General features: G+C 38.7%; 1 protein-coding gene across 4 annotated transcripts in view; it reads left to right on the top strand.

The window, feature by feature from the left end:
• The window catches only part of GPAM (glycerol-3-phosphate acyltransferase, mitochondrial), a 73,110-nt gene that overhangs the window by 42,508 nt on the left and 13,192 nt on the right, over positions 1-17,410 (top strand). For all 4 annotated transcript variants that reach the window (XM_043926010.1, XM_043926011.1, XM_043926009.1 and 1 more), the window contains 6 exons: positions 7,120-7,216; positions 7,859-7,995; positions 10,506-10,605; positions 10,917-11,129; positions 12,878-12,991; positions 14,107-14,192. In XM_043926010.1, the coding sequence (XP_043781945.1) occupies positions 7,120-7,216; positions 7,859-7,995; positions 10,506-10,605; positions 10,917-11,129; positions 12,878-12,991; positions 14,107-14,192 (747 nt within the window). The remainder of the gene's footprint in view (positions 1-7,119; positions 7,217-7,858; positions 7,996-10,505; positions 10,606-10,916; positions 11,130-12,877; positions 12,992-14,106; positions 14,193-17,410) is intronic.

Below are 17,410 nucleotides of genomic sequence, written 5' to 3'. Positions count from 1 at the left end.
AAAGAGGTTTTTAACATATTCTGATGTTAAAAACCGACTCCTCTTTATATTCTCATTTAACTCTCAGGAGGAGTAGCGCTTGGGATGCTTCAAGGTACCTCAGTCTCTGTCCATTGACAGCAGCCATTGTATTACTGCTGCTGCCTTCTATACTAGTTGTGAGTTAGGTTTCACATGCTCATGTCTTTTTATTTTCTTTTAGTTTCATTGAGATATAACTGAAAGACAGCACTGTGTAAGTTGAAAGTATACAGCATAATGATTTGACTCACATCCACTATGAAAGCCACAATGAGTTTACTGAACATTTATCATCTCATACTGATACAAAGTTAAAGATATAGAATGAAATTTTTTTTCCTTGTGATGAGAACTCTTAGGATTATTCTCAACAATTTTCATGTATAACACACAGCAGTGTTAATTAATATTATTGTGTTGTATATTATATCCCTAGTACTTATTTATCTTATAGCTGGAAGTTTGTACCTTTTGACTGCCTTCATCCAATTCCTCCTCCCCCCACCACCTTTGGTAACCACAAATCTGCTTTCTTTTTCTGAGTTTGCTTTGGATGTATAACTGGTCTACCACATCATGCTAGTTCCTGTCACACAACATAGTAGGTCAGTAATTCTGTACATTTCAAAATGATCACCACTATGAGCTTAGTTATGATTTGTCAACATACAGATACTATATAGTTATTGACTAAATTCCCCACACTGTACATTTCATACTTGTGACTCATTTATTTTATAGTTGAAGTTTGTACCTCTTAATCTCCCTCACCTATGTCTTACTTCCCCACCCGCCTCTCCTTTAGCAACCACCTGTTTTTTTTCTGTATCTGTCTTGTTATGTTTATAGTTTGTCTTGATGTTTAGTTTCCACATGTAAGTGAAATCATACAGTATTTGTCTTTCTCTGTCTGACTTTTTTGACTTAGCAGAAGTCCAGCCATATTGTCACAAATGGCAAAATTTCATTCTTTTTTATGTCTGAGTAATAATCCATTGTGTGTTTTTTGAGTGTGTGTACATACCACATCTTTTTTATCCATTTATCTATTGATGGGCACTTAGGTTGCTTCCACATCTTAGATATTATAAATAATGCTGCAGTGAGTATTAGAGTGTATATATGGCTTCTAATTAGTGTTTTTGTTTTCTTCAGATAAATATCCAATAGTGGGATTGCTGGGTTATGATAGTTCTATTTTTCATTTTTTGAGAAATCTCCATGTTGTCTTCCATAGTGGCTGCCCCAATTTAAATTCCTACCAGCCATATACAAGGGTTCCTTTTTCTCTACATTCTCCCCAACACTTGTTATTTATTGTCTTTTTGATAACAGCCATTTTGACGGGTGAGGTGATAACTCATTATTGTTTTGATTTGTATACTCCCAATGATTTGTACTGTTGAGCATCTTTTCATGTGCCTGTTGGCCATCTGTGTATCTTTGGAAAAATGTCTATTCAGATCCTCTGCCCATTTTTTAAGTGGATTGTTTTTTGTTGTTGTCTTGTTTGAGATTTTTGTATATTTAGGTATTAACCCCTTATCAGATATATCTTTTGCAATTATCTTCGCCCATTAATAGGTGGGCTTTTTGTTTTGCTGAGAGTTTTTTCACTCTGCAAAAGATTTTTAATTTGATGTAATCCCATTTCTTTATTTTTGCTTTTGTTTCCCTTGCTTGAAGAGACGTATCCAGAAAAATATTACTAAGACTGATTGTAAAGTGTATATTGCTTATATTTTCTTCTAGAAGTTTTATGGTTTCAGGTCTTAGATTTCAGCCTTTAATCCATTTTGAATTTATTTTTGAGCGTGGTGTCAGAGAGTAGTCCAGTTTGATTTTTTTTTTGCATGTAGTTGTCCAGTTTTCCCAGCACCATTTATTATAGAGACTCTTTCCCCCATTGTACATACTTGCCTCCATTGTTATAGATTGGTTGCCCATAGAAGTTTGAGTTTCTTTCTGAGTTCTTTGTTCCATTGATCTATCTATCTGTTTTTGTGCCAGTACATGCTATCTATCTTTATTGCCGTAACTTTGTGGGATAGTTTGAAATCAGGGAGTGTGATGCTTTCACTTTCATTTTTCTTACGATTGTTTTGGCTATTTCAGATGTGTTTCCATACAAATTTTAGAATTGTTTATTCTAGTTCTGTGAAAAATGCCTTTGGCATTTTGATAGGGATTTCATTGAATCTGTAGATTGCCTTGGATATATGGTCATTTTAACAATATTAATTCTTTCAATCCACAAACACAGTATATCTTTCCATCTACTTGTGTCATACTCAATTTCTTTCATGAGGGTCTTAACGTATTTCCAAGTATGGTATTTTACTTGTTTAGTTAGATTTATTCCTAGGTATTTTATTCTTTCTGATGCATTTGTAAGTGAGATTGTCTTCTTAATTTCCATTCAGATAGTCTGTTGTTAGTGTATAGAAATGCACCTGATTTCTGTATATTAATTTTGTATTCTGCAGTTTTACCAAATTCATTGATGAGTTCTGGTAGTTTTTGGATGGCTTTAGGATTTCCCTAGTGTCTTGTCATCTGTACACAGTAATGGTTTTACTTCTTCCTTTTCACTTTTGTTGTTGTTCACTTGCTCAGTTGTGTCCCACTCTTCGTGACCCCATGGACTAGAGCATGCAGGCTTCCCTGTTCTTCATTATCTCCCAGGGTTTGTTCAAACTGTCCATTGAGCCCCAGCCATTCAACCATCTCATCCTCTATCACCCCTTCTGCTCCTGCCTTCGATCTTTCCCAGCATCAGGGCTTTTACCATTGAGTTTGCTCTTCACATCAGGTGGCCAAAGTATTTTTCAGCTTCAGCTTCAGCATCAGTCCTTCCAATGAATACTCAGGGTTGATTTCCTTTAGGATTGACAGATTTGATCTCCTTGCAGTCCAAGGGACTCTCAAAAATATTCTCCAGCATCACAGTTTGAAACCATCGATTCTTCAGCACCCAGCCTTCTTTATGGTCCAACTCTCACATCCATACATGACTACTGGAAAAATCATATCTTTGACTATATGGATCTTTGTCGGCAAAGTGATGTCTCTGCTTTTTAATATGATGTCTAGGTTGGTCACAGCTTTTCTTCTAAGGAGCCAAGCATCTTAATTTCATGGCTGTAGTCACCATCTGCAGTGATTTTGGAGCCCAGAAAAATAAAGTCTGTCACTGTTTCCATTGTTTCCCCTTCTATTTGCCATGAAGTGTTGGGACCAGATGCCATGATCTTTGTTTTCTGATTGTTGAGTTTTAATCCAGCTTTTTCACTCTTCTCTTTCACTTTCATCAAGAGGCTCTTTAATTCCTCTTCGCTTTCTGCCATAAGGATGGTATCTTCTGCATATCTTGAGGTTATTGAGATTTCTCCTGGCAATCTTGATTTCAGCTTGTGCTTCATCCAGCCTGGCATTTCACATGAGGTACTCTGCATATAAATTAAATAAGCAAGGTGACAGTATACAGCCTTGACGTACTCCTTTCCCAATTTGGAATCAGTCTGTTGTTCCATGTCCTTTTCTAACTGTTGCTTCTTGACCTGTATACAGATTTCTCAGGAGTCAGGTAAGGAGGTCTAGTGTTCCCATCTCTTGAAGAATTTTCCACAGTTTTTTGTGATCCACGCAGTCAAAGGCCTAATATAGTCAGTGAAGCAGAAGAAGATATTTTTCTGGAGCTCTCTTACTCTTTCTACGACACAGTGGATGTGGGCAATTTGATCTCTTTCCCTCTGGCTCTGGGCTTCCCTGGTAGCTCAGATGGTAAAGAATCCTCCTGCAATGCAGGAGACTGAGGTCCAGTCCCTGGGTCAGGAAGATCACCTGGAGAAGGGAATGGCCATCCACTCTGGTATTCTTGCCTCGAGAATTCCATGGATAGAGGTCCCTGTCGGGCTACAGTCCATGGGGTCACAAAGAGTCAGACATGACTGAATGACTTTCACTTTCCTCTGCCTTTTCTACATCCAGCTTGAACATCTGAAAGTTCTCGGTTCACATACTGTTGAAGCTTCACTTGAAGAATATTGAGCATTACTTTGCTACCATGTGAAATAGTGCAGTTGTTCTATAGTTTGAACATTCTTTGGCATTGCCTTTCTTTGGGATTGGAATGAAAACTGACTTTTTCCAGTCCTGGGGCCACTGCTGAGGTTTCCAAATTTGCTGGCATATTGAGTTCAGCACTTTTCACAGCATCATCTTTTAGGGTTTGAAATAGCTCATCTGGAATTCCATCACCTCCACTAGCTTTGTTCATAGTGATGCTTCCTAAGGCCCACTTGACTTTGCATTCCAGGCTGTCTGGCTCTAGGTGAGAGATCACACCATTGTGGTTATCTGGGTCATGAAGATTGTTTTTGTATAGTTCTTCTATGTATTCTTTGGAGAAGGAAATGGCAACCCACTCCAGTACTCTTGCTTGGAAAATCCCATGGATGGAGGAGCCTGGTAGGCTACAGTCCATGGGGTCACAAAGAGTCGGACATGACTGAGCGACTTCACTTTCACTTTCTTTATGTATTCTTACCACCACTTCTTAATATCTTCTGCTTCCGTTAGGTCCATATCATTTCTGTCCTTTATTGTGCCCATCTTTGTATGAAATGTTCCCTTGGTATCTCTAATTTTCTTGAAGAGATCTCTAGTCTTTCCCACTCTATTGTTTTCCTCTATTGCTTTGCATTGATCACTGAGGAAGACTTTCTTTCTTATCTCTCCTTGCTATTCTTTTGAACTCTGCATTCATATGGGTATATCTTTCCTTTTCTCCTTTGCCTTTAGCCTCTCTTCTTTTCACAGCTATTTGTAAGGCTTCGTCAGACAACCGTTTTGCCTTTCTGCATTTCATTTTCTTGGGAATGGTCTTGATCCCTGTCTCCTGTACAATGTCATGAGCCTCCATCCTTAGTTCTTCAGACACTCCGTCTATCAGATCTGATCCCTTAAATCTATTTCTCACTTCCACTGTATCATTGTAAGGGATTTGATTTAGGTCATACCTGCATGGTCTAGTGGTTTTCCCTACTTTCTTCAATTTAAGTCTGAGTTGGGCAATAAGGAGTTCATGATCTGAGCCACAGTCAGCTCCTGGTCCAGTTCACTGACTACTAAAATGTTGATGCTCACTCTTGCCATCTCCCGTTTGAGCACTCCCAAGTTACCTTGACTCACGGACCTAACGTTCCAGGCTCCTGTGCAGTGTCTTCTCTACAGCATCGGACTTTACTTCCACCACCAGTCACACCCACAGCTGGGTGGTGTTGTTGCCTTGGTTCAGCCTCTTCATTCTTTCTGGAGCTATTTCTCCACTCTTCTCCTGTAGCATGTTGAGCACCAACTGAACTGGGGAGTTCATCTTTCAGTGTCATATTTTTTTGCCTTTTGATACTGTTCATTGACTAGATGGACCTTTGTTAGCAAAGTGATGTTTCTTCTTTTTAATATGATGTCTATGTTGCTCTTAGCTTTTCTTCCAAGGAGCAAGCATCTTTTAATTTCATGGCTGCAGTCACCATCTGCAGTGATTTTGGAGCCCAAGAAAATTAAGTCTGTCGCTGTTTTGATTGTTTTCCCATCTATTTGCCATAAAGTGATGGGACCAGATGCTGTGATCTTCGTTTTTTGATTGTTGAGTTTTAAGCCAGCTTTTTCACTCTCTTCTTCCACCTTCATCAAGGGTCTCTTATCACTCTGGATTTCTTTTGATGAATTTGTGGGGGAGAAAGTGGTCTCCCTGTCCTATTCCTCCACCGTCTTAGCTCCCTCCTCCTTGGATTTCTTTCATACTGTTTTCTTTTGTGATTGCTATGGCCAGGACTTTCAATACTGTGTTGAATTAAAGTGGCAGGGAACTGCATTCTTGTTATGTTCCTGATCTTAGAGAAAATGCTTTCAGCTTTTCACTGTTGAGTCTGATGTAAGCCATGGGCTTGTCATTTATGGCCTTTCTTATATTTAGGTATGTTCCCTCTGTATTCACTTTGTTGAAAGTTTTAAATTACAAATGCATGTTGGATTTTGTCAGGAACTTTTTCTGCATCTGTTTAGATGATCATATAGTTTTTTTAATTCTTCAATTTGTTAATGTGATGTACCACATTAATTCTACAGATGTTGAATCATTCTTGCATCCTGGGATAAATTCTGCTTTTCATGGTATATGATGCTTTTAATGTACTGTATTGTTGAATTGGTTTGCTAATATTTTGTTGTGGATTTTTGCATCTAGTTCATCAGTGATACTGGCCTGTGATTTTCTTTTTTTGTGATGTCTTTGGTGTTGGTATCAGGGGGATGCTGTCCTCTTAGGATGGGAAGAATCAGAAGTGTTCCTTCCTCTGCAATTTTTTGGCATGGTTTGGGAAAGATTTGTGTTAACTCTTCTACAAATGTTTGGCAGAATTCACCTGTGAAGCCACCTGGTCCTGGACTTTTGTTTGCTGGAAATTTTTTTTTATTACTGACTATGTTTCATTACTGGTAGTTGGTCTGTTCATATTTTCTATTTCTTCCTGGTTCAGTCTTGGGAGATTGTACATTTCTAGGAGTTTGTCCATTTCTTCTAGGTTGTCCATTTTGTCAGTATTTGGATATAATTGTTTGTAGTGATCTCATATGACCTTTGTATTTCTGTAGTGTTGATTGTAACTTCTCCTTTTTTATTTCTAATTTTATTTATTTGAGCCCACACTCTTTTTTTCTTGATGAATCTGCACATGCTTATGTCTTAAAGGGAGTGATTTGTATTCAGTAATGGGATCACTCTGCTCACCTAACTATTTGCTTGACTGTATAGCTTCTGAAGTTTAAAGTGTGCAAGTAGAGTAAAATATGAGATTTTAGTACATGATAAATGGATGCGTCTATGAGTAGTGCATATGTAAAATCAGTTCTTTAAGTCCACAATTCAGATGTACACATTCACACATATACACGCACATGTGCTCATAACATGAAGTCAGTTACAATCAGTCTTAGGTTTTAGGTTCAAAAGTTTGGGTAGATAGCTGTCAAACTATGTATGTGTATATATATAAATATGTGTATACATTAAAAACTTTTTAAACTTCCTTTCAGACTGACTGGATGGGTGCTGCTGAAACTGTTCAACAGCTTCTTTTGGAATATTCAGATTCACAAGGGTCAACTTGAGATGGTTAAAGCTGCAACTGAGGCAAGAATTATGTGAACCTGTCATTCTTTCTTCTCTACATTTTGCAGAGTGATTTTGGAATTCTTTGGGGAATGTTTTTTTGTATACTCTTGTCCAGTCCCACACATTTGCAAGTTTTCTCCATGTGAGATAACTACAGTAGCTTTGTATTTGGGGGGACAGGTGGCGTAAAGAAGGACCTATCAGCAATATGCAGGATTCCTTCTGTAAGTTACCTTGCAATAATTCTGAAAATCAAATAGAACAATCCTTATTTTATGAATGAGGAAATAAAGGCATGTATAGATTAAAAAACTGTCCCAAGTTATGGCCAATAGGTCATTTCTCTAGAATTTCAAACAACCTTGTGTCCAAAACCTACATTCTTTTTATATAATTAGGGCTTCTTCTCAGAAGATATATGACGGTGTCACCTTGAACTCTAGATTGCTCTCTTCCTTCCCTGATTATTTTTCGTTGTTGCAGTTGTTGTTAGCTAGGTAATAAATAATTGAAATATTAATTGCCACTCTTATTTACTGAAAAATGTTTTTATAGAATGAGTCGCTAATTAGCTAGTGTTTGAATGATTCTAACCAAATGTTCGAACTGTGATTCAACTTTTCATTTGAATTTTAAATTTGGCATTTTTCCTTTTGCTAGATGAATTTGCCGCTTATATTTCTGCCAGTTCATAGATCACACATTGACTATCTCCTGCTCACTTTCATTCTCTTCTGCCATAACATCAAAGCGCCGTACATTGCTTCAGGCAATAACCTCAACATCCCCATCTTCAGGTAAGATTACCTTATTTTGGAAGTTAAGGTATGAAGATTATGTTTTGAATTTTTATTTTTTTATTATAACTTTAGATACATTTTATTGTAACGAGGACACTAGGAATTTTAGCTTTGTTTTAAAAGAATGCATATTTATTGTGGAAAATTTGGAAAGTAGAAAAAAGACTCAGCAACTAACACTTAGATCAATTCTGACTGTGTCAGTTCAGATAAAAGATGATGAAGGCTTAAAGAAAGGTATAATAGTTCTCTCAGAGAAGCGGTTGTAGATTTGAGAAGTGTTTAGTCTCAAACTTCAGAGCACAAAGCATCGCTCAGGTCAGCTGTGTGAGGAATAGAGTGAGAAGGATGAGTGTGGAGAGTGACCCGAGGGGAGGAGGCTGGCGGGTCGTTCAGGCAGGGCCTCGCAAGGGGGCGGTCACTGCTTTGCATGCCAGGGAGTCTGATCCTCAGCCGCACAGTCCAGGGAGTTCCTTCCTAATCCCTCGGTTCAGAGTTCTGTAGCTAATCTGACTCACGTGACTGAAGAGAAGCCATTCATACATGCAGTCAGCCAATACTTGCCCACATGTGCTCCAGGCAAGGGTGAACAAGACACATAGTTCTTGCTTTCAAATAGTTCATATGAAACAGCGGGGAATATAGACAAACAGCTAACTCTAATTCACTGTGAAATGATGCTACAGACTTTTCCAAATATCATGCTTTTCCAAAGATCAGAATATCTATGCTTTTTCTCATGGGTACCTCTTCCCAGTATCAAGGAACCTGGAAAGCTGGATTAGAAAGTCATCAAAAAAAATGTTTCTTTTTTGAAAGGGAGCTTCCCTGATAACTCAGTTGGTAAAGAATCTGCTTGCAATGCAGGAGACCTTGGTTTGATTCCTGGGTTGGGAAGATCCACCGGAGAAGGGTTTGACTACCCATTCCAGTATTCTGGGTCTTCCCTTATGGCTTAGCTGGTCAAGAATCGGCCTGCGATGCGGGAGACCTGGGTTCGATCCCTGGGTTGGGAAGATCCCCTGGAGAAAGGAAAGGCTACCCACTCTAGTATTCTGGCCTGGAGAATTCCATGGACTGTATAGTCCATGGGGTCACAAAGAGTTGGATATGATTGAGCGAATTTCACTCACTTTTTCGAAAATGTGTTTAGGCATAGACTGAGCATGAAGAGGGCTGTTTCACCTGGGCTCTAGAGAAGCCTTGCCCATAATAGTTTGCCTCTTCTATAATCAGAACAACTTATGTACTCATTCCCTCCATGTTGGATTGGTTCTCAAGGGCGATCTCTGGGAATTGCTTAATAAACACTGATAATTTCTTCCCTTTTCATGACCTCTGTGCCAGTTAGCTTACCATTCCTTCAGCTATGACAGACTCTAAATAATCCGACCTGTTTATTTGCAGTGTTCTTTTGTTACATGTCAGCCTGTACAGTCACAAACCACTTTTCAGGATGGGTTATTTTTGTGGATGGTTCATCTCCTTAAGAATTTGTTCTGCAAAGTTTAACTTTCAGAGAGTTAAGTTAACTGTCAAAGATGTTAAGTTCCAGGGATATCTTACTGTCTTCCTTATGCTGACTATAGAAGGTGCCAAAACTGTGTATTAATACTTATATTAATATCACACTATTTGAACAGAGGAGGAGGATCTGAGATTGGAAAGGTTGACAAGTATTGGAAAATTTCAGCCTACTATCAAAATAATTAATCAATTTTGTAGGCAGAGATGTGGGGTTGTAAGAATTGTTTATTCTATGTATGCATAAATGAAGCAAATTTTTATTTCATGCTTTGAGAGGATGGTTATGCTTGGTTCTAGTTTGATAAACTTATCGTTATCTCACTGGGATACTCTCTAAGAAATAACTTACTTGAGAAAATTTCCCCAAAGGAGCTTTTGTAATATCACATTCATCTTGAAGTGAATGTACCGTAGGAAAATTTGGGAATGTCTATGAGTTGACTCATTGAAAAAGACCCTGATGCTGGGAGGGATTGGGGGCAGGAGGAGAAGGGGACGACAGAGGATGAGATGGCTGGATGGCATCACCAACTCGATGGACATGAGTTTGAGTAAACTCTGGGAGTTGGTGATGGACAGGGAGGCCTGGAGTGCTGCGATTTATGGGGTCACAAAGAGTCGGACACAACTGAGCAACTGAACTGAACTGAACTGAAAGATCAGTGTCTTGAGACCCTGGACAGGGTTTTAAAATTGAGCAGTATTTTATAATCCTCTTAAAATCTGTACCAGCACCTCTGCAGGGTAATGTATCATGGAAACTCCTTTTGGCATATAACAGATAAAACAGAGCGTCATTATACACAGTGACATTCTGAAAGCTCATGCATAATGTAAATAATAGAAATTGGTCATCTATATGGATAATGTCCATATTTTCATAATCAGCAGCTCAAAGAATACCTGTGGCTTATATCCATGCTGGAATTTGAGTCTTCTTTTTACATTATTTTTAAATTAATGCATTCTTCAATTTATAGTACTTTGATCCGTAAGCTTGGAGGCTTCTTCATACGACGGAGGCTAGATGAGACACCAGATGGACGGAAAGATATTCTCTATAGAGCTTTGCTCCATGGGGTATGTGTGATCTCTAATTATCCTTCAAGTTGTTATGGTAGCGATTACAGTAGAAGAAAGAGAGATTTGATTGAGATTTTAAAAAAACCGTTGTCTGAGTAATTATTTCAGTGATTATGGCTTGGGTATGAGTTTGCTAATTACTTTTTGTTATCATCAAAATATAACATTGTAGGTGCTCTTTTGCTATTATTTGTGTAAAATATTTGGTCTGCAGTGAAGTTTTAAGGATTTGTTGTTTTTAAGATTTAACTTTGCTGAACTTACTCTAAGTTCATGAGTTCGTATTTTCCTTTCTTCTTACATTCCAGCATATAGTTGAACTACTTCGACAGCAGCAGTTCTTGGAGATTTTTCTTGAAGGCACACGCTCGAGGAGTGGAAAAATCTCCTGTGCTCGGGCAGGGCTTTTGTCAGTTGTGGTAGATACTCTGTCTACCAACACCATCCCAGACATCTTGATAATACCTGTTGGGATCTCCTACGATCGTATTATTGAGGGTCATTACAATGGTGAACAACTGGTAAGAAGACCACCTGCACAAAAGTCATCTTGGCTTTTTTAGCCTTTTGCTTTTAGATAAGTGCTTTTCGAATTAGTTGAGAATATTCTTGGTACTCTCTAATTTTATAACGCATGGTAGGCTGGGCTTTCATCTCCTACAGCAGCCTGATTGGTAGTGCTAACGTGTCTTCCTGCACTTGGAGGAATTGCCATGATTAGATTAATCAACACCAGCCTTAGTCATAGAGTTGGGAAATGAAAGAATACTTGATACTGAGTTACCATCTTTGCCCTGGGAAGGGTATATGTGGCTTGGTCTAGTCAGGGCTTATTGCTTATGTGTAGAGTTTTAAGTTAAACCTGAAGAATTGGTGGGATCATGTTGGCAAAGCAGCTACAAGTTATTTTGATAAGTGGCAGCAATTTTTTAATTGAACTTTCTATTGAACAGTTACGAAAAGAATGCATCCATCATACACATGTAGCTTGAATTAGCACAAAGTGAACACACCTACATAATCGCACTGAAGTTGAGGACCCTAGAAACCCTCCTTATCCATTCTCTCATTGCTGTCCCCTCATGGGTAGCCGGTTATCTTTACTTCTTACAGAATAGATTGGCTTGCCTGTTTTTGATCATTATATAAATGGAGCTATGTAGCATGTGGACTTTTTGTCTCTGGTTTCCTTTGCTCAAGCAACAACTTAGTAGGATAGTTAGAATTTGTTCATTGTCATAGCTGTGTAATATTGCAGTGTATGAGTATACAATTTGTCTATTCTACTGTTGAAAAAAAAGTTTGGTTTTCCGGTTTGGGCTGTGATCATTCTTAAACCTTTCTCTTGATGACCATATGTATGCATTTTGTTGAGTATATACCCAGGAGTGGAATTGATGGATCATAAAGCATAGGTACATTCAGTTTTGTAGATGCTGCCAAACAGTTTTCCAGAATGGTTTTACCAACTTACTGTTCTTCCCAGCAGTGTGCAAGTTCCAGAGGGATTTAGTTTTGTTCTTATTTAGTGTGGAAGTCCTGGTCATGGTACTTATTTCAAGCTTATTGTTCAAAACATACTGGAAACTCAAGTACTCCTAATAAATAATAAAGAGATAGACGTGGATAATTATCTGTATCTCTCTTGTGAGACCCCCTTCTGTGTTGCCTGTGTCCATCCTGAACATATGCTCCCTCACCCTGATGGGGTCTCCTGATGTCATATCTGAGTCCCGTGTCCATTCTACAGTTGTCATTGTGTCTTATGCATGTTAAATATTCAGGAAACACTCACTGAATGAACAGTTGGCTTACAGGCCAGGGCTGAATTTGGTGTTTGGTTGCTTAATGTTATATATTTGGACCATCATGATCATCAGATCACAATAGGGTGGCCTCTTTGTTTTTATCTGAGAACCGCAGAACAGATTTTCAGGCTATTATGTCATCTTTATCTTTCAGTAGTTTGCAGTTGTATTTTTGTAAATGAGGTAAACAATGCATTAAAAGAAGTTAAATGTTTCCTTTTTCATTGGCCAAATTACCTTCCCAGTGATATCATTACATCTTTTAGCATCTTTGAGTGCTCAATATTTTCTGGCAGGTCTCAGCAAATGGATATCTATTTTCCTTCTTCATTCATTATTTTTCCAGACAAACCTTCAGTTTCCATAAAAAAAAATTCATAAACTTTATCTTTGGATAATAATATTTGTGTATTTGTTAGCTTTACTGCTTACCATACTATTCTTTCAAAATTGCAAACTAGGGAAAACCCAAGAAGAATGAGAGCCTCTGGAGCATAGCGAGAGGCGTTATCAGAATGTTACGAAAAAACTACGGCTGTGTCAGAGTGGATTTTGCACAACCATTTTCCTTAAAGGTGAGTGTCAGTTGAGATGAAGCTGTGTGGCAGCATTGGTCTAGCTCAGTGTCGGAAGATCTGGACTCCAGACCAGCCTCTGATACCCCTTCTCCATGTGACTTACAGCCTCAGTTTCTTCTTTTGTAGGACAAGACTCTGACAAGAGTAGTATTTCCTGAATTTTTCCACCGAAATATGCCTGTTGACAAAGGAGACTAAATGTCTGTCTTTGGGAAATACCAGTTTCATAATTTTTTGCTGCCTTTTATAATTCATGAGAATTTTGCATATTGCTTTATATATATCAATATTTTGTATGTTATGTTTTAAAATTGCCTCTAGGAGACATTTTTAAAAACATGCCTCACAGCTGGGTAACACTGATGGTCCAGGGTGATGCTCTGTTCTACTGAGTGGAGTCTAATGCCCACATATTCAGAGCAAGAGTGCCATCCTCACGGAGAAGCCTGGGACTGGTGGGTCTCTGAGGTTCTGTAGTTTTAAATTCTTCAGATTTTCAAATTGGCAAAGGAGAAAGAGAAGGATGGGGAGTTGGGAACTCAACGATAAGGCACAGAGATCCTGCCTCTCCTTCTGTTCCGCTTCTTGGTTTTATTTTAAGGAAATCTGACTGCTATGCTATTTGCTTTCTGGTTAGGGACCTTGTCATTTCTTACCACTTTTTTTTTTTTTTTAATACTGCAGAACTTCTCTTGTTTTTGCTTTTAAATTGAGATTCTTTTGAATATAATATGACCTTCGGGTTGTCAGATTGCCTTTAAAAGGGTATGGTTGGTCAATTATCACTGTTAATAATATTGGCAATGCCAACTAATTTCATGAAGATGTGAGAAAAGTTAAATTTTGCCCTTAATTTTTAAATGATTTTGCTTAACTGTCATCCTGTCTTTGGAGCTTCAGTTCTTAGATTTCATGCTTAACAACATTCTATGAGTCATTCTGCACTTCTGAAATTAGTTTAGGCTATAGAAAGTATTTCTCATGTTATATATCAATAGTATGGCTCATTTTATTAAAAACTCCCTTTTTACTTTTTGAAGATGAAATTACATTTTATACATGTTTATGGAAGTGAGACAGTGGGAGTAAATGATTGTATTTGATTTTTCCAGGAATATTTAGAAACCCAAAGTCAGAAACCTGTTTCTGCTCCACTTTCTTTGGAGCAAGCACTGTTGCCAGCTATACTTCCCTCAAGGTAAGATTTATCACCAGATGGTCAATACCAAAATTAGATTGATTATATTCTTTGCAGCCAAAGATGGAGAAGCTCTATACAGTCAGCAAAAACAAGACTGGGAGCTGACTGTGGCTCAGATCATGAACTCCTTATTGGCAAATTCAGACTTAAATTGAAGAAAGTAGGGAAAGCCACTAGACCATTCAGGTATGACCTAAATCAAATCCCTTATGATGATACAGTGGAAGTGAGAAATAGATTCAAGGAACTACATCTGATAGAGTACCTGATGAACTATGGATGGAGGTTTGTGACATCGTACAGGAGACAGGGATCAAGACCATCCCCAAGAAAAAGAAATGCAGAAAGGCAAAATGGTTGTCTGATGAGGCCTAACAAATAGCTGTGAAAAGAAGAGAAACTAAAGGCAAAAGAGAAAAGGAAAGATATACCCATTTGAATGCAGAGTTCCAAAGAATAGCAAGGAGAGATAAGAAAGCCTTCCTCAGTGATCAATGCAAAGAAACAGAGGAAAACAATAGAGTGGGAAAGACTAGAGATCTCTTCAAGAAAATTAGAGATACCAAGGGAATATTTCATGCAAAGATGGGCACAATAAAGGACAGAAATGATATGGACCTAACGGAAGCAGAAGATTTTAAGAAGTGGTGGCAAGAATACACAGAAAAACTATACAAACAAGATCTTCATGACCCAGATAATTATGATGGTGTGATCAGTCACCTAGAGCCAGATATACTGGAATGTGAAGTCAAGTGGACCTTAGGAAGCAGCACTATGAACAAAGCTAGTGGAGGTGATGGAATTCCAGCTGAGCTATTTCAAATCCTAAAAGATGATGCTGTGAAAGTGCTACACCCAATATGCCAGCAAATTTGGAAAACTCAGCAGTGGCCTCAGGACTGGAAAAGGTCAGTTTTCATTCCAATCCCAAAGAAAGGCAATGACAAAGAATGCTCAAACTACCACATAATTGCACTCATCTCACACACTAGTAAAGTAATGCTCAAAATTCTCCAAGCCAGGCTTCTATAGTACGTGAACCATGAACTTCCAGATGTACAAGCTGGATTTAGAAAAGGCAGAGGAGCCAGAGATCAAATTGCCAACATCCGCCGGATCATTGAAAAAGCAAGAGAGTTCCAGAAAAACATCTATTTCTGCTTTGTTGACTCTGCCAAAGCCTTGACTGTGTGGATCACAACAAACTATAGAAAATTCTGAAAGAGATGGGAATACCAGACCACCTGACCTGCCTCTTGAGAAATCTGTATGCAGGTCAGGAAGCAACAGTTAGAACTGGACATGGAACAACAGACTGGTTCCAAATAGGGAAAGGAGTACATTAAAGGCTGTATATTGTCACCGTGCTTATTTAACTTATATGCAGAGTACACCATGAGAAACGCTGGGCTGGAAGAAGCACAAGCTGGAATCAAGATTGCTGGGAGAAATCTCAATAACCTCAGGTATGCAGATGACACCACCCTTATGGCAGAAAGTGAAGAGGAACTAAAAAGCCTCTGATGAAAGTGAAAGAGGAGAGTGAAAAAGTTGGCTTAGAGCTCAACATTCAGAAAACTAAGATCATGGCATCTGGTCCCATCACTTCATGGCAAATAGATGGGGAAACAGTGGAAACAGTGTCAGACTTTATTTTCTTGGACTCCAAAATCACTGCAGATGGTGATTGCAGCCATGAAATTAAAAGACGCTTACTCCTTGGAAGAAAAGTAATGACCAACCTAGACAGCCTTTTAAAAAGCAGAGACATTACTTTGACAAGAAAGGTCCATCTAGTCAAGGCTATGGTTTTTCCAGTGGTCATGTATGGATGTGAGAGTTGGACTATAAAGAAAGCTGAGCACTGAAGAGTTGATGCTTTTGAACTGTGGTTTTGGAGAAGACTCTTGAGAGCTCCTTGGACTGCAAGGAGATCCAACCAGTCCATCCTAAAGGAAATCAGTCCTGAATATTCATTGAAAGGACTGATGCAGAAACTGAAACTCCAATACTTTGGCCACTTGATTCGAAGAGCTGACTCATTTTGAAAATACCCTGATGCTAGGAAAGACTGAAGGCGGGAGAAGGGGACAACAGAAGATGAGATGGTTGGATGGCATCACTGACTCATTGGACATGAGTTTGAGTAAACTCCCTGAGTTGTGATGGACAGGGAGGCCTGGCACACTGCATTTCATGGGGTCGCAAAGAGTCGGACACGACTGAGTGACTGAACCGAACTGAACTGAAGATTTATAGAAGTTTTTTATACTGATTATCTGTTATTTATTATATCGGGCTTCCCAGGTGGAGCCAATGGTAAAGAGCCTGCCTGCCAATGCAGGAGACATAAGAGATACTGGTTCCATCCCTGGGTCAGGAAGATCCCCTGGAAAGGAGCACAGCAGCCCACTCCTGTATTCTTGCCTGGAGAATCCCAGGACAGAGGAGCCTGGCAGGCTGCAACGTCCACAGGGTCGCAGTGAGGTCGGACATGACCGAAGTGACTCAGCACACACAGATTTCTTATATTGCATGGAAAAAATTGGCTAGCTTTGTTAAGGACATTCATATTCTTGTTTTTACTTCCTCACTTGAGGAATTTTTCTCTTGGTCTAGTAAAGGATCTTGAAATAATGTGTTTGTGTTTTAGTTTGAAGGTTTTTGATTATTTGGATCTTAAAATCTTTTTGATTTTGTGACTCACATATGAGTTCTTATTTGATTTCTGCTTTTGAATGCTTGAAATGTTCTTTTTGGTATTAGTTTAGCCTATGCATATTGCACATTCATGTAACATGTAAGAGTTTCTTATGTGAATTTTCCAGAATTCAAATCAAATGGTCACTTAGAGAAATATTAAGCCTTTCTTTTTATATGTTCAGATGTTGAATTTTTGAAATGGTTTTAAAATGGAGCATCATGTTTTATGCATTCTTTCTGCCAGTGAGTTCTGAAAGTGATGTACCAACAGATTACTTAGTTATAAATAAATAACATGTTGTGTTCAGGAGAGTGTCTTAAATATAATGAGGTATGTGTGTGCTAGTTACTCAGTTGTGTCCAACTCTTTGTGACCCCATGGACTGTAGCCCACCAGGCTCCTCTGTCCATGAAATTCTCCAGGCAAGAATACTGGAGTGGGTAGCCATTCCCTTCTCCAGGGGAGCTTCCTGACCCAGGGATTGAATGAACCCGGATCTCCTGCATTG

Source organism: Cervus elaphus, chromosome 15 (assembly GCF_910594005.1).
Source record: "Cervus elaphus chromosome 15, mCerEla1.1, whole genome shotgun sequence".
NCBI classification, from domain to species: Eukaryota; Metazoa; Chordata; class Mammalia; order Artiodactyla; family Cervidae; genus Cervus; species Cervus elaphus.
The sequence above is the reverse complement of the archived record's forward strand: the minus strand, read 5'-3'. Positions and strand labels throughout refer to the sequence as shown.